The 25,952-nt window shown below is 37.9% G+C and overlaps 1 protein-coding gene across 1 annotated transcript in view; it reads left to right on the top strand.

The window, feature by feature from the left end:
* The first annotated feature begins 7,750 nt into the window (after positions 1–7,750).
* Positions 7,751–25,952, top strand: part of opn7b (opsin 7, group member b) — a 61,109-nt gene continuing 42,907 nt past the window's right edge. The window contains exons 1-3 of the mRNA XM_048202423.1: positions 7,751–7,859; positions 10,915–11,077; positions 15,955–16,082. Of these exons, the coding sequence (XP_048058380.1) occupies positions 7,772–7,859; positions 10,915–11,077; positions 15,955–16,082 (379 nt within the window). The 5' untranslated portion in view covers positions 7,751–7,771. The remainder of the gene's footprint in view (positions 7,860–10,914; positions 11,078–15,954; positions 16,083–25,952) is intronic.

Raw genomic sequence — 25,952 nt, 5'->3', positions numbered from 1 at the left:
GGAAATGTTTACTGCACAGCACTCATTTATAAAATTTTTCCACGAATGTATTTACATTCTAGCGAACAGCAAACAGCCATAGCTTCAATCATTCAGGATCCTTTACAGGGAATTTGTGAAATGTTAATGGTGCATCTCCCTTTGATGTCGGCGCCATAATCTCAAGACTTTAGCTTTGTTGAAGCAACCTGGATATTCACAAGAAATCACCATTAAACACTAATAAAATGTAGAGTATCACTCAAACAATTCGTGTGGATTTCCTTTGCTGTTGTGGCAAAATGGAGAAGTCAGTATGCCACTTAAAGGGTTAGTTCACCCAAAAATGAAAATTCAGTCATTTATTACTCACCCTCATGCCGTTCCACACCCTTAAGACCTTCGCTAATCTTCGGAACACAAATTAAGATATTTTAGTTGAAATCCGATGGCTCAGTGAGGCCTGCATAGGGAGCAATGACATTTCCTCTCTCAAGATCCATAAAGGTACTAAAAACATATTTAAATCAGTTCATGTGAGTACAGTGGTTCAATATTAATATTATAAAGTGACGAGAATATTTTTGGTGCGCCAAAAAAAACAACAAAATAACGACTTATATAGTGATGGCCAATTTCAAAACACTGCTTCAGGAAGCATTGGAGCATAGTGAATCAGCGATTAATGAAGGTCTTACGGGTGTGGAACGGAATGAGGGTAAGTAATAAATGACAGAATTTTCATTTTTGGGTGAACTAACCCTTTAAAGGGAGGCGTGCATATCAATTAAAAGGGGAAGCAAATATAAGGGCGAGGCTCACACACCGGAAAGGGGAGAGACGTCACAAGTGAACACAGTTGAGAGTGGTGGGAGAGAAGTTGAGTTGGAGTTACCGTGTGGAGTGTGGAGTTTATTTGATTGTGGCTGTGTTTTTTTTTTATTATTATTATTTGGTGTTGTATCAAACTAGTTTTGACAGTTTTCTTTTTTGTGGTGTTGTGTTGAGTAAACCCATTTGTGTTAAGTAAAAATTTGAGTGGGGAAAAAAAGAGACAAAACACTCTGTGAATATTTTGAGTTTATTGAACGTAACAGGTGGTTATTTTAAGCTATCCTTTTTTTTTCTTTTTTTTTTCTTTTTTTTGGCAGGCTTATACCTGTCTGGCGCCCGAATAAGTTTAATTAAAAACAATTTATTTATGAATTGTTTTTTTGGGGCCCACCACCGTTACACTGTACACAACTAGAGACTAGCATATTCTCACCAGAGCTCACGCTGCACCTGCGTCCTCCGTCATAAGCTGGGACACCACTCTCTCGTGAACGCGCGTATGACAGTTAGCAGAAGCTAGAGATTACATGTTATAAAGTTTTAAATATGGATATCTTTCTTACACAAACGCATTGCTTTGCTTCAGAAGACCTTTATTAACTCCCCGGAGCCATGTGGACTTTCTTTTATAATGGATGGGTGCATTTTTTTTTTCTGTCTTTAGAATTTGGGCCACCATCCACTCCCATTATAAAGCATGAATTAGCCTGGACATTATTTAAAATAACTCAGATTGTATTGGTCTAAAAGAAGAATGTCATATACACCAAGGATGGCTTGAGGGTGAGTAAATCATGGGATATGTTTCATTTTTGGGTGAACTATCACTTTAACACACAGAAAAACACACATAACAGATTTGCTTGAAAACTAAAGAAAATACTCAAAGGAAATGAGGAAACAGAAGGCATTAAATACAAAGGATATGAGGAAACAGAAGGCATTAAATACAAAGGATAATGAGGAACTCAACAAGACACAGGTGGTCAACATGATCAGTAAATATGGAAACAAACTGGCACATGAGTAACAGGAACTAAACTCGGGAAAACAAGGAGACACAAAGTAAAAGTCCATGGAACTGAAACTGAAGCAGAGCTTAAACGTTACAGTAACATTTTTGTTTATGCCTAAAGGAAAATATATTAAGTATGGTCTTTATTATAAATAATCTTTTTACTTTGTTATGAACGTTTTTTTTTTTTTTTTTCTAAATTGATCCATGGTTCACCAGGAGTTTGCTGACACTAAGGGATAAATGTGTCTCTGACCTCCATTGCACTTTTTGGATCTTTGTGGTAGAGTGATGTAAAGTATGCCATCATAGTGGTCTGCTGCATCCTTTACAAACTTCCATTGCAGGGTTTGTGTCATTACCTGATTTGCATAATCCTTAAAGTGAATGGGAAGCTAAAACAATGCAGACATCATGTGTAAATAAACCGCGCTATCAGTGTGCATGAATAGTGAACCCCCACCCCCTATTTTTTTGGAGACAGGCTATGATCAGGTTTTGACCGTAAATAATCCGTCAGTATGAGGACTCTTTTTTTATTTATTTATTTTTCTCAGAGCAGCTGATTAAGTGATTTACGGAGAGAAAGCTGTATAAATGAAGAGATTATTAATATAAATAGAGCAGCTTGTGAGGATAGGGAATCTTCATTTCTGTGTGTTCCTTTGGAGGATGTAATACTGAAGCTATAAGAGAGGACAGTCTCTCCATATGCACCCTCAGGGACGGAAGATAATCATTTATGTCCTGTTTACATAATCAGGCTTATTGTTGTAACTTAAGTCCCTTGTTTCATTGGTTTTAATTAAATCCTGAATATCATGAATTTCCCTTCTTTATTTATTATTTAAAGCAAATTTTATCTATCTTCATCTAAACTCACACACCCTTACATATTTCTCTCGTCCTCTCTCTTGGTTCATTTTCTCTTAGTCTGTGAAAGCCAGTGGTTCCCAAACTTTTTAGCTTGGAGTACCCCCTGAAGGGATTACCATCCTTCTGCGTACCCCCTCTCTTCCACTTCGACTACAGTCACAGCTTTACCATTAAGCGACAACATTTGCCCCCTAAATTGAATTTCCAGTGCATTTTTTAGCTTTATGAATAACTTTATAAAATAAATAAAGTTTTAAATAAAAAATGTTCAACAGAGAAATATGCAATGATGGTAAAACTAAGTAAAACTTTTAAATATTAAACTAAAACCACCAGTAGGTGGCAGAAAGTCACGTCTCATTTTTTTATGAGTGAGTCATCGAGTCATTCATTCAGTAACGAAGTAAGTGGCTGTGAATGAATCATTGAATAATTGACTCACGATTCGTTCAAAGCCGCATAATTGTTTGCGAAACACAGACGTGTGTTGTAGTTCTGCTGTGGTTTTTGTCAGAACTATTTCATTGCAAAATAGAGTAAATACTGACAGTACTGTGTTTAAAATGTACGTTTTATTTTTTGACCTGTTGTATAATAATGTCACATTTGCAGTCATGTGGATATTTGGGAACAATTGCATTCTTGCTCGTTTTCATCATTAAATACAAGAACTCACACAAGGTATGTTTTTGTATCAAAGAAAGTTTAAGTCTTAATCGATATCAATCCACTATCTGTGTCTATATTTGTTCTTCATGCGAGTAAGTGCTAAATCTCTACTTTTACAAAGGTGCATTGTCAAGAACGACAGTAATTTAGCACGATTTAAGGCTGCAGACTGCACGCAATTTATCATATGCATGCTGCTTGTGTGGATACCAGGGCCGGATTGGGACTCATTTTCAGCCCTGGAGTTTCATGCCTTAGACCGGCCCACTTTAATTCACGACTGACTATATTAAAATAATGTAATTAAAACCTCAGTATATAAGTCTCCAATAGTGCACTGTTCTCTACAACCTTGCAAATAATTGTATTTTTCAAAAATATCTTCAAATACTCATGATAGTACAAATGATAGTACAAAAAATGCTAAAATTTGATATAGAGTTATTTTTATATTTATAATAATGATTTTATAATGTGAACCACTGATTAATTCTCTAGCCATCTAGTGGCTGTAGTTAAAAATTCATGTTATTTTAATTTTAATTTAATTAAGTGTTTGCTTTCCAGTCCACTAAACCCAGGCACATTTTTCATGTCTATCACTATGATTGAAATTTAGAAATGTAGATCTTTATTAAAGTGGATTTAACATAAAATTTTGCTATTTTATATAAATGTATATATTTAAATTATTACAAATTGAGGCAAATAAATAACACAAAATACCATAAATCCTACAAAATTGCACAACTTTACAGTAAAATATTAAAGTAAGCTATTACGTTTGTTTAAAAAAAAGTTACATGTTACAAAATCACATTTTACTGTCTGGTTAAGCTAGTTGGACAGAAAAATGAATATTGTTGGCCAATGTGTAATAGCATAGCAAGCAACATATAAGTGATAGGCCATATTTTATTATTTGCCTATTATTATTACGATATGAGTAAGCTGCATACATGCCTTTATCTTTTGCATGTTTTCCCCTCTTCCTTTTTATTTATTTACGTTACTTAAATCGGCCTCCGGTGGCTTAGACCTTTTGTCTGATTTAGAACTTGTCCCGCTGTCCCTACAGACGTCACCTCATCCCTTCTTCTCGTATACTTTTGAGTGAGTTGTCTTCTCTGGGCGCACACTCCGAGTCCCTCCCGACCAGGTTAATTTACCCACCGAGTGACATGATATCATTGACGTTGCGTGCAAATGAGATCGGGTAAAAACCTGATCGCGCATTCGTTTGTTTGTTTTTTCTTGCGCGGGTGCCCTGTGCCGCCCTGGGCCGTCCAGGCCTAAATCCGTCACTGAATTGTTTTTAGGAAAAAGTTAGGCTACTCAGCTTAGTACATTTGGCATCTCCGGGCCTTGGATACTCATTTTTGCATTGAGGTAATTTCTTAAATGTACAGAAGACATTTTGCATGTCAGCAATATTATTTTAAGTAGAATTAAATGAACTCAATTTTGTTCACTTTGCTCAGATTCACCCAAAGATTTACCACAGGTTTAGAAGTCTCCTGTTTTTCATCCAAATTCTGCATCTCCTCTGCATCAAAAGTCAGCAATGTCTCAAACTTTGAGATTCACCCAAGTCTTTAGAAATCAAATATTCAATTTCATCATATTCTTCTAAATGGCTCGCAATCTCCATTCCAATTCACCCCAAAAGTGTTGGATGGCTCTGTACAGGCCAGCAAGTTCTTCCACTTGTTGAAATGACTTGTGGAAAATGACTTATTGCAAAGGAGGTGACTTTATACACTTGTGTATGTACTTAGTAGTAAATAGAATGTGTTGCATATGTGATGGGATTGAGAATGAAGTTGTTTATATCTTTTTTAGTTAATTTTTTCTGAGCCGTCATTTGCTCCTATGCAAGTAGACCAAGAGAAAAAAGGGAAACTTGTGGCAAAATTTAAAGAGGGATTTTGGAAATATGGAAACAAAGCCTTTGAAAGCTCTTTAGCATAAACTGTGTGTGAGGCTGCAAGCTGGGAAAATTTGTGCTTACACACTAATGTAATATTATGTAATTCACAACCAACCTAATCAGAGGAAAACATGTAAAAACACATGTACATTTGCATTCACTAATTCAGAAGATGCTTTAACAAAAGCAAGACATAACATAAAACGTAACATAGGTGCAGTTTGAAGTTTTAAAACGGACTAGAATACAGGCTGGTGTCGTGGAAAATCTCCAAATCAAATACAACCTACTAATCTGACTTCTGAATCTGAATCTCTCCACCACAAACAATGATATAATATTATACAATAATACCGTACTAATACAATACAAACCAATACTTCAAAAGTAATTCCCCTCCCAAAGTATGGGAGGGGAATTATTATCACTACCTCAAACCACACATGAGCACCAGGTTCGTACGACCTCACTTGTACGAATTCATACGATTTGTCTAAACCCTAGTGATGGGTAGGTTTAGGGGTGGGGTTAGGGGTTGGTCATTCGTACAAATTCATACGAGCAACTCGTAAAATACGTACCATTTAGCAAAAAAACTTAAACATTTTTACAAATTAATGGTCCTATAATCGGAGCTTAATAAAATGATAATGCAAAAATAGGAATCAATCTTATTATTTTTAAATCATGATAAATACTCACTGAGTGTACTAGACGTAGCCATATATCTCTTTTGAAAAGCCTTAATATCAGATTATTAATATTATTCATGTATATTATTCATAGACTAAGCACTGATATGGCAGTTTTTGAGTTCTTACCAGGACAGAATCAGAGACAGTTTTGCAAAAGTGAGCCATTTGAAATGGTGCCAAACCGCTATAAAGAAAGTATTATTTTGATTTTGTTCATAAATGGATGACTGAATGTCCATCACCCCAATTTTCCAAAATTTTGAATTTTAAACGGATTGTTCCAAAAAATTTAAATCATCATTTACTTACCCTTATAAGGTTTCCATATCTGTATGACTTGAATGTCTAAAGGGGACCATCACAATTAATGTTATTATTAAAACTTAAAACAAAACACAGATTTATTGTTATACTGAAAGAGAATTTTGTTTAATGATAAGAAGGGCCTTTTTAATCATAGAAATAAAAGATTAATTTTATCATTAAACATGAAATGTTAAACATGTGCTTTGTGACAGATGTTTAATTATCTTATTTATAAGCATAACTGCTTGTGAGAGAGGTAACTGACTTGGATGCTGGCAAGATGTTCTGCTGTCCACCAGCTTTAAACACTCAAGAGCATCAATCAAATGACTTACACTTTTGCATCTGGCTGACAACACACCTGACAAATCCATCAATCAAATGTCGTGTAACTGGCATTTCCTGAATGAACTACGAGGATGTGGTCTGTTGGTTGTGGGATGCATATAAATGTTTTTTTCTTGATATCAAAGAGCGATATTTTGTATGATAAAATATCTTGCCGTAGGCTAGGAGAGAGGATGTGAAGCACTGGATCATTTGTTGTGTGTGATATATTCCTCTGGGTCAGGTGCCCGCAAGCTAAAGATGAAAGTGGAGGAAAGCAAAATGTGTTAGTAATGAGAAAGCAATGGAAGTGCCAACATATTACTATGCATGTGTTGTCTCTGAATATCCCCTTTGCTCCACTTAAACTAGTCCAGTATGGTTATAAGATTGTTGTATAGTTCACTATTTTCACAAAACCCATCCATTGGTTTTATTCAATGAGTCCTTACACATACGGTCATTATCTAGTGCTGTTTGTGTGTGTGTGTGTGTGTGTGTGTGTGTGTGTGTGTGTGTGTGTGTGTACATGTTTTTGTGATTTATAAGGACACAAATTTGTTAATGACATGTATTGCACTGGTTATGCACAAACATGAAATATGAGGACATTTCATGAGTCTCATATTTAAAATAGATTTAAAAACATATTAAACAATGTTTTATTAAAAATGTAAAAATGCAGAATGTTTTCTGTGATGGGTAGGTTTAAGGGTAGTGTAGGGGGATAGCGTGTACAGTTTGTACAGTATAAAAACCATTACACCTATGGAATGTCTCACTTTGATAGCAAAACAAACCTGTGTGTGTGTGTCTGTGCATGTGTGTGCTGTGCGTGTGTGTGCGCAGTGTGTGTTTGTGTGCTTTATGCTCAATCACACATGCTACATAACTTTGCATGTGGACTGAGTGCACTTCAGAGCAAAATTGATTTATGGTATAAGACATAATGAGACTCTCGTTTCCGGAGACCTTCTCATCTTTTAGACTAGAGCAGGTGCTAATGGAAATGCATTGATCAATTCTGGGAAAAAGGCAGAATCCAACGACATGAATTTTAAAAATTAAGAGGAAGGTGTGCAATTTAAAACAAAGGCCTGGATGTGGTCTTATATTTGCTTCTCATCTTCTTCTGTGCAGATGGAAAACTCATCTGAATCTGACTTGTTTATGTCCAAAATATCGAAAGAGAATGACTTCCTCCTGGGAACCATCTACATCATCTTTGGTAAGTCTGTCAAATGTAATCTAATATGACTTGCTAAACATTGTTTTTATTTCTGCAAGCATCTTATTATAAAGGATATAATAGTAATTAACATGTTTAATATCCTGTTCACTATTAATCATGCTTGCTTGACATGCGAGAACCAACCAGGTTCATTCTCGTGTGTTACATGCATGTTTGAGCTTCTGCAAGAACTAATCAAGTTCATTCTCATGTTACACAGCACGTTTGAGCTCTGGTTTAAGTCATGCGCTGCGTTCCAATTCACATACTATCCATCCTAAATAGTATTCAAAATTCAAATTAGTGTGTCCCAAATCGTAGTATGCACCTTTATTTACATTGGGCTTTATACAGTACAGACTGTTTCAAAGCAACTTTACAGTGATAAACAGGAAAATAAAGATTCAATGATGCAAACAGAGTTCTATTCTGCTGTAAAGCAGCTCTAATCAAATAGTGTCAGTGCAGTCAAATCAATAATTTTGCTGAATATTAACCCCTGTAATGTCTTCTTTTGGTGTTATGTTCATGTTTCCTGCTATGTTTCACTGCTTTGTTTGTTACTTGTTTCCCAAGTGCTTCCTTTTGTCATGTGATTGTCCTTGCTCTTCATGTGATCTTGCCATGTGCTCCCCTTGTGAATGTGTAATGTTAGGTGTGTTCGACATCAGCTGCGGCTGGATGCAACCGATTGGCGAGTGTAGCCGCGTGCAGGCGGGGAGGAGCTGAAAACAGAGATGTGAAGTCAGACACTTTCTGCTTCCCGCAGTGATGCTCGTGCTACGTTTACATACTTTATCACAGCTGAAAAGAAATAAATGCAATATTTGACTAATACACCGGTATTTCAGAGATATGTTCATTCAGTACTTTATACTGCTTACAGCGTCTGTTTTTACAAAAATAAAGTTCAACATAAACATATATTATTGAAATACCAATGTAGTAGGGTCTACGCTTTTTAGCAGTTTTATTTTGATAAACATGACACAATACAACATCACAACTTACATGAAAAGATCTTTAACTGTTATAAAAATACAGATTTTTGAGCATTAGTGGAACTGAAGGTGCGAGAATAAACACGAAACATACGTGATCATTGTCATGTGGTGAATCCGGCCAATCATGGAACAGCTGTGTTGTCATCAGAGCTTGTGCAGCTGCTCTTGAGAAACTGCAATGGTTGACTCAGTCGACTGCTCTCGAATCGCTCTCGCAGTACTTTGAAGCCATATGTCACAGTCACATTGCGTCTGGCGCTGTCTCAAGTCGGACAAAATTTCTTACCGTTTCTTAAGCATGCACTGCTTCAAGTCAGCTGCCGAATCGGTCTGTGCACCACTGCATGAAGTCAAACAAGCCTATTGGTTGTCTTAGGCATGTGTTTTCTTTGTTTTGTTTTCTGATTGGGTTATTGTCTTGATTGTTCACAGGTGTTCCTTTGTTTGTCATTAGTCTCTTTGCATAAATAGCCCTCATGTTTCATTGTTTTCTTGTCTAGCTTTGTTGTTGCCCTGTAATCATTGTTGCAGAGTTTCTTTTGTTCATGCTATGTTTGTCACACCAAGCCAAGTCTTTAATTCTGTTTTGTTTATGTTTTATGTTATAATAAACAGCACTTGGGTTCCTCACTACACTCACCTCCAGTGGACTTATGTTACAACCCCCAGTTTCACAGACAAGGCTTAATCCTAGTTTCCAGACTAAAATGCATGTTTGAACTGTTTTAACTGAAAGCAAATTGCAGTGACATATATTAAAATATGTCAATGCCACTGCTTTGCTTCAAGATGCACACCTGTATTTATTTTGATTTATTTATTTATTTATTTATTTATTTTATTTTATTTTCTATGGCATGTCTATAAAACCTACTTAAATATCCTAATTGAACTAAGGTCTAATCCTGGCTTAAAGGGTTAGGTTCACCCAAAATTGAAAATTCTGTCATTTATTACTCATCCTCATGTCGTTCCACATCCGTGAGACCTTCGTACATCTTCAGAACTCAAATTAAGATCTCTTTGATGAAGACTGAGAGGTTTCTGTCTATCCATTGAGATCCAACTCAGCTACCACTCCAAGGTCCAGAAAGGTAGTAAAAAGACATCATTAAAGGACTCCAGGTGACTCCAGTGTCTTTAAACTCAATTTCGTGAACTCTCGCACATGTGCCTTGTGTTGATGCACACAGCAGGCATGCATTGCAGATCAATATTTTTGTACATAAAGTGGTAAATTATGTTTGTTTGTTTGTTTGTTTGTTTGTTTTTTGAGCAAACAAAGCATTCATAAAATTGAGTTTACACTGGAGTCATATGGAATACTTTAATGATGTCTTTTTCCTACCTTTCTGGACCTTGGAGTGGTAGTTGCTTTGGATCTCTATGGAGAGACAGAAACCTCTCAGACTTCATCAAAAAAATGGACCTTAATTTGTGTTTCGAAGATGAACTAAGGTCTTACGGATGTGGAACGACACAAGGGTGAGTAATAAATGACAATTTTCATTTTTGGGTGAACTAACACTTTAATCTAAGCCCTGTTTATGAAACCAGGCTTAAGTGTCCCCAACAGTGGCAAGGAATTAAAACTTCACCAGGTGACAGAAATGGACAAAATATTTTTAGTTTTATCAAAATTCTTATCTTTTTATCTTCATATTATAGCATATTATATTTTATTATATTATATTTGCATATTATGCAAATGGTAAAATTAATTTTGAATTAAATTAAATTAAAATAGGTTTGAAAAGGTTTGAACCAAACCATTAATATAATTTGACAAAAACAAAGAAATTTATGCATGTGCACTTATTGAACTGATACTGATTACGCTTTCAGTGACTAAATTATTCTCTGTTTAATCCTTTAAAAAAAGTTATTTAAAAAAATGATTCTGTCTGCCTACTACTTTTAATAGCCTTATCTTCTCAAGTCAAGTCACATTTATTTGTATAGCATTTTTCACTTTGAAGCAGCTTCACAGAAAATTCATTCATTGTTTTATTGACTGTGTATTCCTTTCTTTCATTCTTTCACTGCAGGTGTGCTGTCTCTGATGGGAAACACCACTCTATTGTTTGTTGCCTATCGCAAGAGGTCATCTCTTAAGCCAGCTGAGTTTTTTATCATCAACCTCTCCATCAGTGATCTGGGCATGACCATTTTCCTTTTTCCCTTTGCTATTCCCTCTGCTTTCGCTCACAGGTAAAACTCTTTCACAGCAGGGATGTTTCTTATATAATAAGAGTCTTCCCCTCTTTCTTTACATATACATATTTTATATCTTTATATATATACATATCTTTATTTTCCCCTTTAGATGTTAGTATGTCCTCTTGAGACTTAATAAAGAGGGTCATCTCATTCTCTCTCTGATCCTCTTAAAGGCATCAGCATAATAAAAGCAAATTAAATCAACTTTAACAGCTGGAAACACATCAGTGCAGGCTCCGTGTCCTTAGAGACTGAACTCTCTGATGACTGGGGCTTTTGATGCCGCTATTCCTTTTTTCTTCCCCTTTTTTGTTTTTGTAGTAAGCTATAGTCATTGATCATGTAGTAACTACTCTGTTTTTGAAACCTCATACAGAAAATGTGAGCACTGGAACACAGAGACATAAAAATGTAAGAATTTAAATATAAACAGGTTTCTTGTACACAGATAGCTGATTTATAATGCAAATCATTATAAGCCAAATGTTCTAGTTTTTCTAAAATTATATTGTATATAATTATATTGTTCAAACCTTAAATTTTGATTTAATATTAATTTATTTTTCCCAAAGATAAATACATTCATACAAAGTGAAAAGATTATTAAAAAAATAATAATAATTTAGACATAAGCCAAAACCTTACTTAAAGTAGTTCAATATAAACTATCTTAAAGCGAAAATTCTACTCTCAAATTTAAGATAAAACACATTTTGTTGGTCAGTGTTTAATTCAGCTAACCTACTATAAATAAAGACAACTTCGAAGCACCTTAATGTTTATTGTGATGTCTTAAGATGTGCATCATATTTTCGGTTATGTACAGGGCAAAAAAAAAAAAAAAAAAACACCAGAAAAGTGAATAAAACCCACAATAATTTCTGCAGTTAGTAAAGCTAGTCAATGTTTTCTGTACACCAACACTATGGTATCAAGAGAAAATACTATTTAAAAGATTTTTTTCTTATCTATAGGGGCTGTATGTGCTTTTAAACAAACTTAAACCATGGAATCATGGAAACCATGATTTTCAATTAGACCAATATAAAATGCACTGTAAATACATGACAGTCATTTCACTTTTTTTTCCAGGGTGTTTGGATTTCTATCTGCAGTGAAGGGCCCCTCGACAAGAGCTTAGATTAGGGAATAAAGAATAAAACTGAATAGTTATTTTGGTTTCAAGCTATTGGGGATTTATCAAACAACAGAGAATCAATATTCAGATTGGGCAAGCCTGTACATTTTTCATACAAAATCAAATTTACACAGACGCTGAACACGAACCAACACAATTCACTACATGAATGGTTGTACATCTACGGGAATCTGAGATTTCAGGGTGGTAACAAAAACAGTGATACCATAATTATTGAATGTCCAGTAATAAAAATTCACAGGTACAATGTGGTATTCTATGGTTCTCATTTGTAAGTTGCTTTAGATAAAAGTGTCTGCTAAATGATTAAATGTAAATTCTGGCTTACTCTGTCTACGGAGTCTCGGAATCAGCATGCATTATTCAAGCCGTTATGCAAACCATTCACACAGGATGGTGGACAATGGAGTGGAATAAAACATAGGTATCTCATAATGTTTTTCTTAGCACATGTTTACATAGACTAGCTAGATAAAATATAATGCATACTGTGTGGGTTAGGGCAGTGAAATTGTTGGGTAGACATCCTGACATGTCAACTATAACACTATTAATGAATTTCAATGAAAGTATATACATCAACTGAAGCAGCAAGGTTTTATTTACAATTTCTAAAACACAAAAACACTCAGGAGCAGGAACAGAAACAACCAACTAAACTAAGACGAGTACAGACAAGGGAGTGCAGGAGGAGTGAGTCTTTAAAGGAAGTGCTGATGAGGATGTGCAGGTGCATGGAATCCATGTGATGAGATGAGCTGACTGGGTGCAGGTGTGGATCAGGAGGGATGCTGGGAAGTGGAGTCCGGGAAAGGTGAGACAGACGATGACTGTGACACCTCCTGGTTATCTATCCACGGTGCGAGGACACGCCTACCCGGAGGGAGGGCATCCTGGAGACGTGAACAGGTGATAGGGTAAAAAGAAATAAATGCAATAAATGCAGGGTAGGTCGTCGGGAGGCCACGGAGGAGCCGGCCACTCGGGAGGCCACGGAGGAGCCGGCCACTCGGGAGGCCACGGAGGAGCCGGCCACTCGGGAGGCCACGGAGGAGCCGGCCACTCGGGAGGCCACGGAGGAGCCGGCCACTCGGGAGGCCACGGAGGAGCCGGCCACTCGGGAGGCCACGGAGGAGCCGGCCACTCGGGAGGCCACGGAGGAGCCGGCCACTCGGGAGGCCACGGAGGTGCTGGCTGTGCCGTGGCTTCGGGCACTACGGCCACAGGTATATAGCCCCCTTCAAAATTTCTTTGAGAGGATCAGCGGAATGGAGCGGGCTCGGGGACTCCAGGACATCCCCTCATATTCTACCAACAGGCCAAGGGGCACAAGCATGGGAACCATTACGGCTGAGGACTCAGTTGTGGCAGCGTCCATCTTGATGGAGGGCTTAGGTGTGGCGGCAGCAGCAGCCATCTTGACTGATAGCTCCGGCATGGCGGTGACGATCTTGACTGAGGGCTCTGGCGTGGCAGCGGCCATCTTGACTGAGGGCTCATGCGTGGCCGTGGCCATCTTGACTGAGGGCTCATGCGTGGCAGTGGCCATCTTGACTGAGGGTTCAGCTGTGGCGGTGGCCATCTTGAGAATGGACTCTGGGCTGGCAGCCATCTTGCTCACTGGACTGAGGACCGGGATGGCATTATGAGGACTGAGGACAGGGATGGCAGCTGTAGCTGGAAGGGAGGTGGATTCAGCACTGATCTGACAGATGTTGACATCGGGTCTGGAACCTTGGCCCCCAGGTCAGCGCTGTTGGAAGCCCATTTACGTCCATGGGGAATCACAGGTGAGCAAGAATGGACAGAGCCAGTGGAGCAGCATGTGAAGGGAACCAGCGTGAGGTGAGCTTGCGAGGCCTCATTTGTTTCTGATGGGACTGGATGAGGAGGATACTTTTTTACTTTAACCTCTTCAACTTCAAAATTAGAACCGTTTAAATAAAGAACAAGATTTATCGATTCGACTAGGGAGAAATAACAAGCAGGTTCACTATATCGAATTGTATCCTTATCCAGTCCCATCAGAAAACAGGCACTGAGGGAGGCATCAGGCCAACTCACCTGATAGGAGAGCTCAAGAAATACCACATTCCACATATCTCTCCAAAGGCCAGCCCTTCTGCTGCAGTCTGCACAGGTGGTCCTCAGCCAGGAGAGTGTTGTTTGTTGTTGCTAGATCCATATCCTTAGGGTCTGTCCTTCTGTCAGGGCTGGCTGTAATAGAGGAGAAGATGCAGGATCAATTGAAGCAGCAATGTTTTATTTACAATTTCTAGAACACAAAAACACTCAGGAGCGGGAACAGAAACAACCAACTAAACTAAGACGAGGACAGACAAGGGAGTGCAGGAGGAGTGAGTCTTTAAAGGAAATGCTGATGAGGATGTGCAGGTGCAGGGAATCCATGTGATGAGATGATGAGCTGACTGGGTGCAAGTGTGGATCAGGAGGGATGCTGGGAAGTGGAGTCCGGGAAAGGTGAGACAGACGGTGACTGTGACACATACACATTAGCTTCCTTCATCTGAGCTGTTATTCCAGGGTTTTCCCCATTGGTTATGTACACTTCTGAACAAAAACTGTTCAAACTGTTCATATATTTGCATTTATCCAAAACAACTTACATTGACTTGAAAGTACTTTATCATGTCATGCATTCAGTATGAATCAAACATGATTTTGGTGTTATTAGCGCCATGCTCTATTATTTGGGCTGCAGAAATGATTTTCCAACATGCACCTTGCAGTAGAAAATGTGTAGTAGGCAGTGAGAAACCTGTTTCATGTGATGAACTTATGAAATGAGGTAAAGTCAATTAAGCCTGAAATTATGTCAACATCAAATGACAATGCAACATGAATTTTTTTTTAACTATAAAAAAACAGGAATAGAGAAGGGGCCCTCTCTATGCGCTTTAATTGTATTATTTATTTAGGGTAAGAGACAGTCTGCTTGTTCTCTTTTTTTTTTTTTTTTTTTTTTTTTTAAAAGAACAAAAAAGATTCCCTAGCACGATTCTAAACCAATCATGAAAACTCATTTTCATTATTCAGTGTTTTCTTTATTTTCTGATTTTGATTTCTGATCCATGAGGTGGAATGTAGTGCTGAAGTCACTGTGTACAGAAATCCAAACCTTTATCACTCAAACATTCAATGTGTGAACTCCCGGATGCACAATTTATTGCAGCCAGTCACATTTTCAGTGAAATAACTTAAATAAAACAGTGACGTGCATGAGTACAGAATAACCATTCTGCTCTTTTTAATGTAATGTTAAATAGTTTGCTTATTATTATTACAATGCAAAAACCAGTATTCAAGAGGACATGATGGATAGTGTTAGCATTTACTGTATGCTTGTCAAGAGTTAGTATATATAATAAGCTAAATTGTGTCAATCGTGTAAAACAATTTGATCTCCTCCACACTCTCCACCACTGAAACACTCACCAACCACAAGTTAACCGATGGGGAATTGTGATTAGATGGAAAATATGTAGTTGCTTTGTTTACAATGCAGTCGTGACCAGTCCTGTTCCTATCGGAGATCTACCTTTCTGCAAAGTTCAGCTCCAACTCTAATCAAACACATCTGAACCAGCCAAATAATATCTTCAGAAACACTTGCTAAATACACATAGAACAGGATTGGGCACCCCAGTCTTTAATGACTTTACAGATTGCTATCTATTTCTTTTTTCAGGTGGTTGTTCACAGAGGTGATGTGTATGTGTTATGCCTTCTGTGGAGTTTTGTTTGGTCTCTGCAGCCTCAGTAACTTGACCGTACTGTCCTCTGTGTGCTGGCTCAAAGTCTGCTGCCCCAACTATGGTAAGACCTGTCTTTGTATGTACACAGGACAATCAAGCAGAAGATAATGTGAAAATACATATCAAATGCATCTCATGTGGCCACTCATGAAGGTATCGTGAAAGGGGACCATGTTTATGCATTTATTTATTTTTTTAATGTAGCATATGGGATAAGAAAATAAGGAGAGACTAGTCTCAGTACTAGCATGAACACATTATTGAAATAAACATTACTAAAACAACATTATTTGAATTAATGGAGTGAATCAAACACACAATGGTAACCACAAAAACTAACATAACAGAAACACTTTTAAATGTCAAACATAACTGAACATTAAACTTTCCCTTTAATCTTTCCCTTTAATCAAAACCACATAAATTAGAAATTAATTTCAACATTTACTCTCCTGATCCAGCACTATGCAAAACATGCTGACATCACAACACAATAAATAACTAATAATAATGGAACTAAAAATCAACTGCCCCTCTGTCTACCTTTCTGGGTTTCATGGTCTATCTGTGCTGATTCTAAACTGATTTGTGATGAGTGTCTTTAGGCAGAATCAGCTTAATGCACACTTTTTCCATCTTTTGGCTGCAAGTCTGCCTGGAATAAGTATTTTAAAAACTCTATTTATGAACAGCATTTACCAGAGGCAGCATGGGTGAGCCAAGTGATTAAAGTCACACTTGCCACCATCCATGGGTGTGTTATCTTCTATCTTCACCCCAGGCTTCACTTCTGCAAGAGATATTGTTCAGCTTTCTTGGAAATAAAAACAATTAAAAAATAAATAAATAAATAAATAAATAAAAATACACTACATATAAAAGACACACAAATAAAATAATTCAGTACTCTCATAAATTATTTGTAGTCATTATTATTACTACATTAAATTATTTAACATTGCTGTCTTTAGTCATATTGCTGCTGACACTGATTTATACAAAGAAAAAAAATACAGTTATTTTTACCATGATTGTTTTGCTTAACAGCATTCTCACAACATTCACAAAACCCTGTCACGCATAGTTGCAGATAGCAGAAAATGATGAGGAATATTGGGTTAAAAGTCTTCAATAATAAACTCACTAGGTAAATCCAATAGGTACAAATGAAGAAACTCAACTTATGCATTACTGAGAACAGACAACTGAGAAGAGAACAGACAGCATCTTAAGTACAAGCCAAATGAATGAAGGGTGGAGGCTTTGGAGGAGGTCGAGGAGTAGGTGAAGGGCTGGTGAAGAGGAGTAGGTGAAGGGCAGGCATTAACAGGCAGGCAGACAGGCAGAGACTCCACGGAAGAACAGATGGTGGGAGCATCCATGGGGGCGATGATGGGAGTAGTGGCCAGATGGTATAGACCCTGAGCACTGTGAAGACGACAGTCCACGGCAGGCATCGATGGAGGGAGAGCCAAGGTGTAGGCATGGCCGACGACCTCCGCATGACGACTGATGGAGACAGAGCCGATGTCAGGGGATCCCAGCGACAGAGAGCTGATGGACCCGAGCGACACCACTGGCACTGGAGACCTGGGCGAAGCCGCAGCGATGAACGTCTGAGATGGAACCAAATCACCCGAGGACTGAGGCAAATCCGGTGTGACCAAGGACCAAGGTGTAGCTGGAGGGAAGGAGAAGCCCGCTGGGGTCACTGTAGGGGTGGAGAGACAGAGCACAGCAGGAGGCTCACAAGTTCGTGGTGCAGGCAGGGTGACGACTGACCAAGGTGGAGCCAATGGGACGAGGGAACCCGGTGGAGCCATAAGGCCGAGGGTCTCTGTTGGAGCCGAGGGTGCGAGGAGTCAAGGTGGAGCCGACAGGTCAACGCACCGAGGTGGAACGAGGGGATCAGAGGCCGGAGGCAGAACCACAGGATCCTTTAGCTCAGGCGAGGCTGGAGACTACACAACCTTAAGGCTTCACATCGCTACTAGGCGTCACAGGGGAAGATGAAGGGATTCAGGCATCCAGCTGAGACTGGGCGGAGGACTGGTAGTGCTAGATAGTGGAGGTGGGAGAGGGAGGTTGGGCAGGACCACTGATAACAGATCACATTTTATACAGGACAAAGATTCAGTCTCTAAGCTGGCGAAAAGCAGCTATGATGATAAAAATGCACATAGATCAGGGTGGGGTAGGGTGGTAGGCAGTATTACAGTGTCCCAGTCTATTAGCCAGCCTTCCCCAGTGTCAATCTACACCAAAATTCCCTCAGCGGACAGCTGTTGCTGGCTCACACCCCTGGTCAGACTCACATTTGGGCAGTTAGTGGGCGCTGTTGTCACAGGCTCCATGCTCGTGGCAAGCAGAAGCTCTCCGTCTGCGGGGGGCTCTGGCGTTGTTGTCTCCATAGTGCGGAGTATTGGTGGGCTGTGCTCTGGGTTTGGTTGCGCGACGTCTGTGGGGTGTGGCTGGAAGAGGCTGCTGGAATCCTCCGCTTTGCCCACTGTGAACGCGGATCCATTCATCCACAGCGCGAAGTTAATGTAACTACTCAGGGTCCAGCAGGGATCTTCATGGGGCATGACGAAGCGGAGATCTTCATCCAAACCACACCGAAATCCCTCCATGAAATAGACATTGTCGCAGGTGGCTAGATGGCAGATGTCAGGGAACTCCTCCACGTAATGCTCCAGGTCTCTGCCATGTTGGAACAAAAACAATGGCTACATTTACATGCACCCAAATAATCCAATTTTTAATCAGAATTGACGGCTCAATCAGATTGAAAAACTTTCATGTAAACACCTCAACTAAGAATGAGTGTTTGTGACACCCCCACCCTGCAGTGAAAAGAGTGAAATGTCTATGTTATTTATTTAAAGAACATTTTTATATTGGTATGATTGAAGATCATGGTGTCACAGTTGTGTTCAGTTAGTTTGCTTTTAATGGACTTCATCATAGCTGTGTGTTTCTTTGTCTTTGTTTCCTGCCACTCATTAGTTTCTATGGACACTGATTATCATTACAGCTGTCTGTTATTTTGGTATATGTACACACTGTTTCCCATGCTGGCTTTCTTATTTAATAATCCTTGTGTCATCCTCGTCGTCTTCATCTTCCATGGAATTGCACATTACACATGGTTTAATTTGTTTATTTTTTTGTTTTGTTTTGTTTGTTTTTGTTTTCTGTACATAACAGAAATGGACAGGCATCTTTGGCTAAACTTATCAGGGCTTTCAGGCGGTACATTGCTGGGTCCAGACTCCTTTTAAGCCTTCTGACCCATCACTTGGGACTAGCTCCTGGAGGGATGGTCAGAAGGTGAGTGTGGCTACCTGCACACCCCCTCCAAGAAGTAGGGTGCAGAGGCAGGAGCAGAGTACAGGTTGAAGTTGGTTAAACATGTAGATGTGCAAACCTAAAGTATAGGGGTCTTACTGGGCAATAGTTGCATGTCTTTAGAGTGGACAGTTAAGTATTTAATTATACAATGGAGTTGTTGAATGCTCGAATCTGATTGGTTATCGAATGCTCCAAGGTGTGCAATTATTTTCAGGGAAACACATGGCTAAAGTAGTTCTAGGCAGGTGTTGAACGCATTACAGTTCCAAATCACTTCGCCAAATGATTTAAGTTATTTCAAAAGGTCCTTACAGCCTACAATAGCAAAAGAAACAAAACCCACAATGACACCAACCAAGAAAATAAATATAGGTAAACAATAGAATTAAAATGAAAAATTATTGTCATGGTTTTTGCCACAAAATATGTTTTATGTCCTGAAAGTGCATACTCTCTCCTGCTCTCACTCTCTCTCACTCAAACGCACACATACAGCACAGGACAGGACACATACTCGCACAGAAATGTGTTGTCAGCGTTGCTCTGACTAATTACTCAGTAAAATAGTTTAGCAACTTAAAAGTTACATGACAATTCTCACCAGGTAATAACTGGTTCTTGAGATAGATAAACTTACACTTTCACTATTAGTAGAGACACTGCTGCTGTGAGAGATGCACAGACTCAGGTAGGCTAATTCACATATGCTTATTCTCTCTCTCTCTCTCTCTCTCTCTCTCTCTCTCTCTCTCACACACACTCTCTCTCAACTGCATAAATAGCCTCAAGCCTCCGTTACTAGTTCTGAAATGACGTTACGCATTAGCAAAGGAGGCTTGGGATGAGATGCGTAAGAAATTAGCCCCACACACAAGAGTGTTTTATGGACAAAAACCTGACAAATGTCTTGAAATACAACATCAGAATGGTGTCTTGAGGTGTGGTAACCATAGTATTAGCGGAATAATTGACGACAGGCCATTGAATTATTAGAAAATAATGCAAACCTGAGGTGTAAAGGCTTCGCTTCGCTTTGCATCATGGCCTCATAACACCCAGGGTGTGCATTATTTTCTAATAATTCAATGGCCCGTTGTTAATTATTCCTTAATTAATGTTCCCTATAGCATCAACATGATGACGCACCATCGAGTTCCCTCAAAAAGGATTAGGGTTATGTGTGTAACTCAGTTCCCTGAGAAGGAAAAGAGATGCTGCGTCATGTTGGCATGCTTCAGGCATGCCTGTGCGTCTTCCTTCAGGCAACTCTTAAGTTCATGACGTGTAATGCAGGCACTCCATGTGATGTCATAGGACTGCCATCAGCCAATTGATAGTTTTCACGTGACGTCACGCCCAAAGGGGAACGCCCCCCTGGAGGGCAAAACATTTTCCTCTATTGCCTGCCAGTCATTTTGTCACAGGTGTTTTGGTGTTCACGTTTATGATTCCATGTCTTTTATTTTGTAGTTGATTCATGTTGCTTGTTTGTGTCTTGTTTCCTTGCTCCTCATGTTCTCCTTAAGTCCATGTGTCATGTTCTCATTGGGTGTTTATGGTCATGTGGTTTTCAGTCATGTTCTGTCATTGGTTCTCTTGTTCCTTGTGTCACCTCCCCATTGGTTGTCTTAGTCATGTGTTCTATCAGGTCTTGTATTTATAGCCATTGTCTTCCCCGTGTTCCTTTGTCATGTACTGTTTATTGTAACCCGCTGTTTGGTGTGTGTTAGTGTTTATTGTCAAGTCAAGTCAAGTCAAGTCAAGTCAAGTCATGTCATGCTATGTCAAGTCAAGTCATGCTATGTGAAGTCACGTCTTTGTTTTTGTTCATGTTTGTATTTTGGATTTTGGATCATCATTAAATATTGCACTTGGGTTCTACCTGCACTCGCCCCCAGTGGACTCCCTTTACACATTTTTACCAGGTAAAAGTTGTAGTAAGATCTAATTTCGTAAGACAGTGATATTAAAAGACCAAATTCAATATACACCTTATTGATAATGCATACTTTGTACAGACAAACAAATGAACACAGAAAATGAATGCAACATGAGGTTTTTCATTAAGCGTTTTTTTTCCCCATCGAAAACCATTATAAAGAAAACGCATTGCGTTCATATTCTGGGCTCATCTGTTCGACTGTATATAGTATGATAATCGAAAAGGGTTAAACTGAATTTGATCTTTTATTATTACTGTTTTAGTACATTAAGGCACTTTAAGGGTGGGTTGCACTAAGGATTCTTTAGCCTGGCGTCGGTTCACCCTCTGCCTATGCTGCTTGATTAGCCCTTTAATGATTCTAACGGTCTTTCTTCATAGTTAATATGTGTTTAAAATTAAGTGGTGCAACACAACTTGATTTAAAATAAAACCCAGGATCAACAAATCCTTGATTAGTGTTAAACTTTGCTTCAAAAAGACTTTTTATCTTAAAGTCACATTGTAGTCAATAATTGTATCCGTTAAAACTCATCTTTGATCATCAAAAATAATTTCTTCATTACTTAAAATAGCTTGAATGTAACTGAAAAAGTTCATTTTTTTTATTGTAAATAATTAAAAAAAAATGAAACTTTCATTTATTCTAGATTCCCTACATGTAAAGTAAAACATTTCAAAAGGTTTTTTTTTTTTTTTTTTTTTTTAATTTGTTGATTAGAGCGTACAGCTAATGAAAGTCCAAAATCCAGTATTTCAAAATATTAGAATATTTACATTTGAGTTTCATTAAATGACCATCCCTACAGTCATTTAATGAATGGGATATTTTCAAGAGAAAGATGAGAAACAGTCGATCCAGTATTGAGTGCACAAATGAACATGCTTTAAAGAACTTGAACTTTTCTGTTTTGAAAATCCATTTTTTGATTCTAATAATAAATAAATATTCTAATATTTTGAGATACTGGATTTTGGACTTTCATGAGCTGTACGCTCTAATCATCAAAATTATTAAAAAAAAAAAAAAAAAAAAAAAAAAAAAAAAACTTTTGAAATGTTTTACTTTACATTTAGGGAATCTAGAATATATGAAAGTTTCATTTTTAAAAATAATTTACAATAAAAAAATGATCTTTTTAATGATATTCTAATTATATGACCAGCACCTGTAGTATACATATGAATATGCATATTAGTCCCCGCTTTGACTCAATCACACAAGCTCAGAATACCTGATCCACTCTGTCAACTTTACTGTATGAAAAAACAATGGCAAGTGGAAATACTGGTTTAATTCAGCCATTTATGTTTGAACCAGAAACTGATTCAGAGAAGAAGTGGAAGAGTGAATTATACAGGATCGTCTACAAGTTTAGGTATCAGAATGGTAATGTGTTTTATGTATCGCTCACTACGTCAGACACATAATGGTAATTGATATGATTAGCTTTAATTTGATCAAACAGCTAATAATGTGTTGCTAGCAGAGTCAGACAGCTGCCTTCTAAAAATCAGCAACAACTTAGAAACGTCAGTGGAGAAAGGCATATAGTTCATCATCATAACATCGTAATATACAATCACATTTCACATGTTCACATTTATTTTGTATAGTGCTTTTCACAATACATATAGTTTCAAAGCAGCTTTACAGAAAATGCATGAAAATACATTAAATACATAATTCATCCACTATATTGCTAAATTTGTACCCAATTTTTCATCACATTATAATATAACATTTCATGTCACGCTATTATAGTATAACATAAAACACAATTATATTCATCTACATTAAGTAACATTTTGACTTATATTGATTAAGTATGGTATATGAGCTTTATAATAATCTTTTTACTTAGAGATTTTATTAGCAGGGGGTGCACATACTGTACTAATGTAAGCCAGGCCCAAGCCACGCACATGCTAACACTCCAAGCCAGGCACATGCTTTTAAAAAATAGAGAATCAATAACACTTTATAATACTGTTTCATCATTTATGAATAACTACACAGGAACAAATGAGTAATTATTAACATTAACACTGTTAACATTCTAGTAACTAATATTAACTATCAAGAAACTCTGATTAACGAATTTGTAACTATTAGTGCTCAGTTGAATGAGGTAGTTCACTATTAGCTTATCAGTAACTATTTTTTTCATACCTCCCCAGGGACTACTAAGGACTACTATATACAGGTTCATAATTAATGTGAATAATGCATAATGTATAATTAATTCTAAAGTGAAGATCATGGTAATACACTAGTAATGAGTCAAGTATCAAATCCTTCAGAAGGAATTACTAATTATTTGGAAGTCATTGTAAGCTTTTGAGTTTTTTGTAAGGTTTTGGATAGTAGTGATAGGTGTTATTACTTTCTTCTAAAGGGATTACTAATTATTTGGATCAGTGTCCTAAAGTAAGGATCACGGTAATTCACTATTAATGACTCAAGTGTTACAGAAGTAATTACTATGCAAAACCTTAAAAATCATACAAAAACCTCAAAAGCTTACAATGACTTCAGTATTTACCATGTTTTGCCATGTTTTATCATGACTTACCATGCTTTTCACCTTAGAATACTGATCCAAATAATTAGTAATTCCTTCTGAATGATTTCGTAATACTTGAGTCTAGTGTATTACCATGATCTTCACTTTAGAATTAATTATACATTATGCCTTATTCATGTTAATTATGAACTTGTATATAGCAGATCTTAGTAGTAGTAAAGTCAAGTCAAGTCACCTTTATTTATACAGCGCTTTTTACAATGCAGATTGTGTCAAAGCAGCTTTACATTGATAACTGCTACATTATTTTGGCTGCACAGCAGCTCTTAAAGAATAGTGTCAATGCAGGCAGATCAAAGCACTGTTGAATATCAAATGTCAAGTGTCCCCAACTAAGCAAGCCAAAGGCGACAGCGGCAAGGAACCCAAACTCCAACAGGTGACATCAGGTGGCAAACAAGTGGCAAATAGGTGTTAAAATGGAGAAAAAAAAACCTTGGGAGAAACCAGGCTTAGTCGGGGGGCCAGTTCTCCTCTGGCGAAACAGTGCTTTGTTACGACTCAGGATGCTATCATAAGTCCGATAGGATCACAACATTCAAAGTATTTATTTCAGTTCCATCCAGTTAAGGAATCGTATTCATCACGCCGGTATGGACGGTTGTTGAGGAGCTGCGCTACTGGTTGTCGTGTTGATGAGGCCTTCACAGTGGATGATCTAGTTGACTCAATCTCTGCTGATACTTCAGGGCTGCGTTGTGGTCGTGTCAAGGTGCAGGTCCTTGATCTCACCTGGATACGGCCTGGATCCGGTTAACTACGATAAACCTCGGGATAAACAGAAAAACTAATATTAGCATAGATGCCATTCTTCTTCCGATGTAACGAGTACATCTGGTGTTATAGGAAGTGTTCCCGGTTCCGGCTGACCTAATTTATGCAGCCTAATAATCCTTTAATGGATTTGAAAATATAAATTGATAATGTGTTATGTGTATGCCAGGTTAAAGAGATGCGTTTTTAGTCTAGATTTAAACTGACAGAGTGTGTCTGCTTCCCGAACAATGCTAGGACAGATTATTCCAGATTTTAGGTGCCAAATAAGGAGAAGGATCTACCGCCTGCGGTTGATTTTGATATTCTAGGTGTTATCAGCTGGCCTGAATTCTGAGATCGCAATAGATGTGAAGGACTATAATTTTATAAGAGCTCGCCCAGGTACTGGGGAGCTAAAACATTTAGTGCTTTGTAAGTAATTAGCAAGATTTTAAAATCTATACGATATTTAACAGGAAGCCAATGCAGTGTTGACAGAACTGGGCTAATATGGTCATAAATTCCTAGTTCTAGTAAGAACTCTAGCTGCTGCATTTTGTACAAGCTGTAGTTTATTTATCAGGTGAAGCAGAACAACCACCCAGTAAAGCGTTACAGTAATCTAGCCTTGAGGTCATGAACGCATGAACTAACTGTTCTGCATTTTTCATTGAGAGCATATGTCGTAGTTTAGATATATTTTTAAGATGGACGAATGCAGGTTTTACAGATGCTAGAAACATGGCCTTCAAATGAAAGATTGGTATCGAAGAGCACACCCAGGTTCCTAAACTGATGACGAAGACTTAACAGAGCAGCCATCAAGTGTTAGACAGTATTCTAGGTTATTATGTGAAGAAGTTTTTGGTCCAAAAAGTTAGAATCTCTGTTTTTTCTGAATTTAGTAGTAGGAAATTACTGGTCATCCAATTTTTTATATCAGCTATGCATTCCATTAATTTTGTGAATTGGTAAGTTTCGTCAGAGCGCAAAGAAATATAGAGCTGAGTATCATCAGCGTAACAGTGAAAACTAACGCCATGCTTCCTAATGATATCTCCTAAGGATAGCATGTACAGAGTGAAAAGCAACGGTCCTAGTACTGAGCCTTGCGGTACTCCATATTGAACTTGTGATCGATATGACATTTCTTCGTTTACTCTTCGTTTACTCTGGTAGTACTCTGGTAGGTATGAAAAAAATAGTAGTTGCTGATTAGCTAATAAGTGAACTACCTCATTCAACTGAGCACCATTACTTAGTAATTCATTAATCAGTTTCTTGTTAGTTAATA

Source organism: Megalobrama amblycephala, linkage group LG9 (genome assembly GCF_018812025.1).
Source record: "Megalobrama amblycephala isolate DHTTF-2021 linkage group LG9, ASM1881202v1, whole genome shotgun sequence".
Classification (NCBI taxonomy): domain Eukaryota; kingdom Metazoa; phylum Chordata; class Actinopteri; order Cypriniformes; family Xenocyprididae; genus Megalobrama; species Megalobrama amblycephala.
This window is presented reverse-complemented; position numbering and strand designations above follow the sequence as displayed.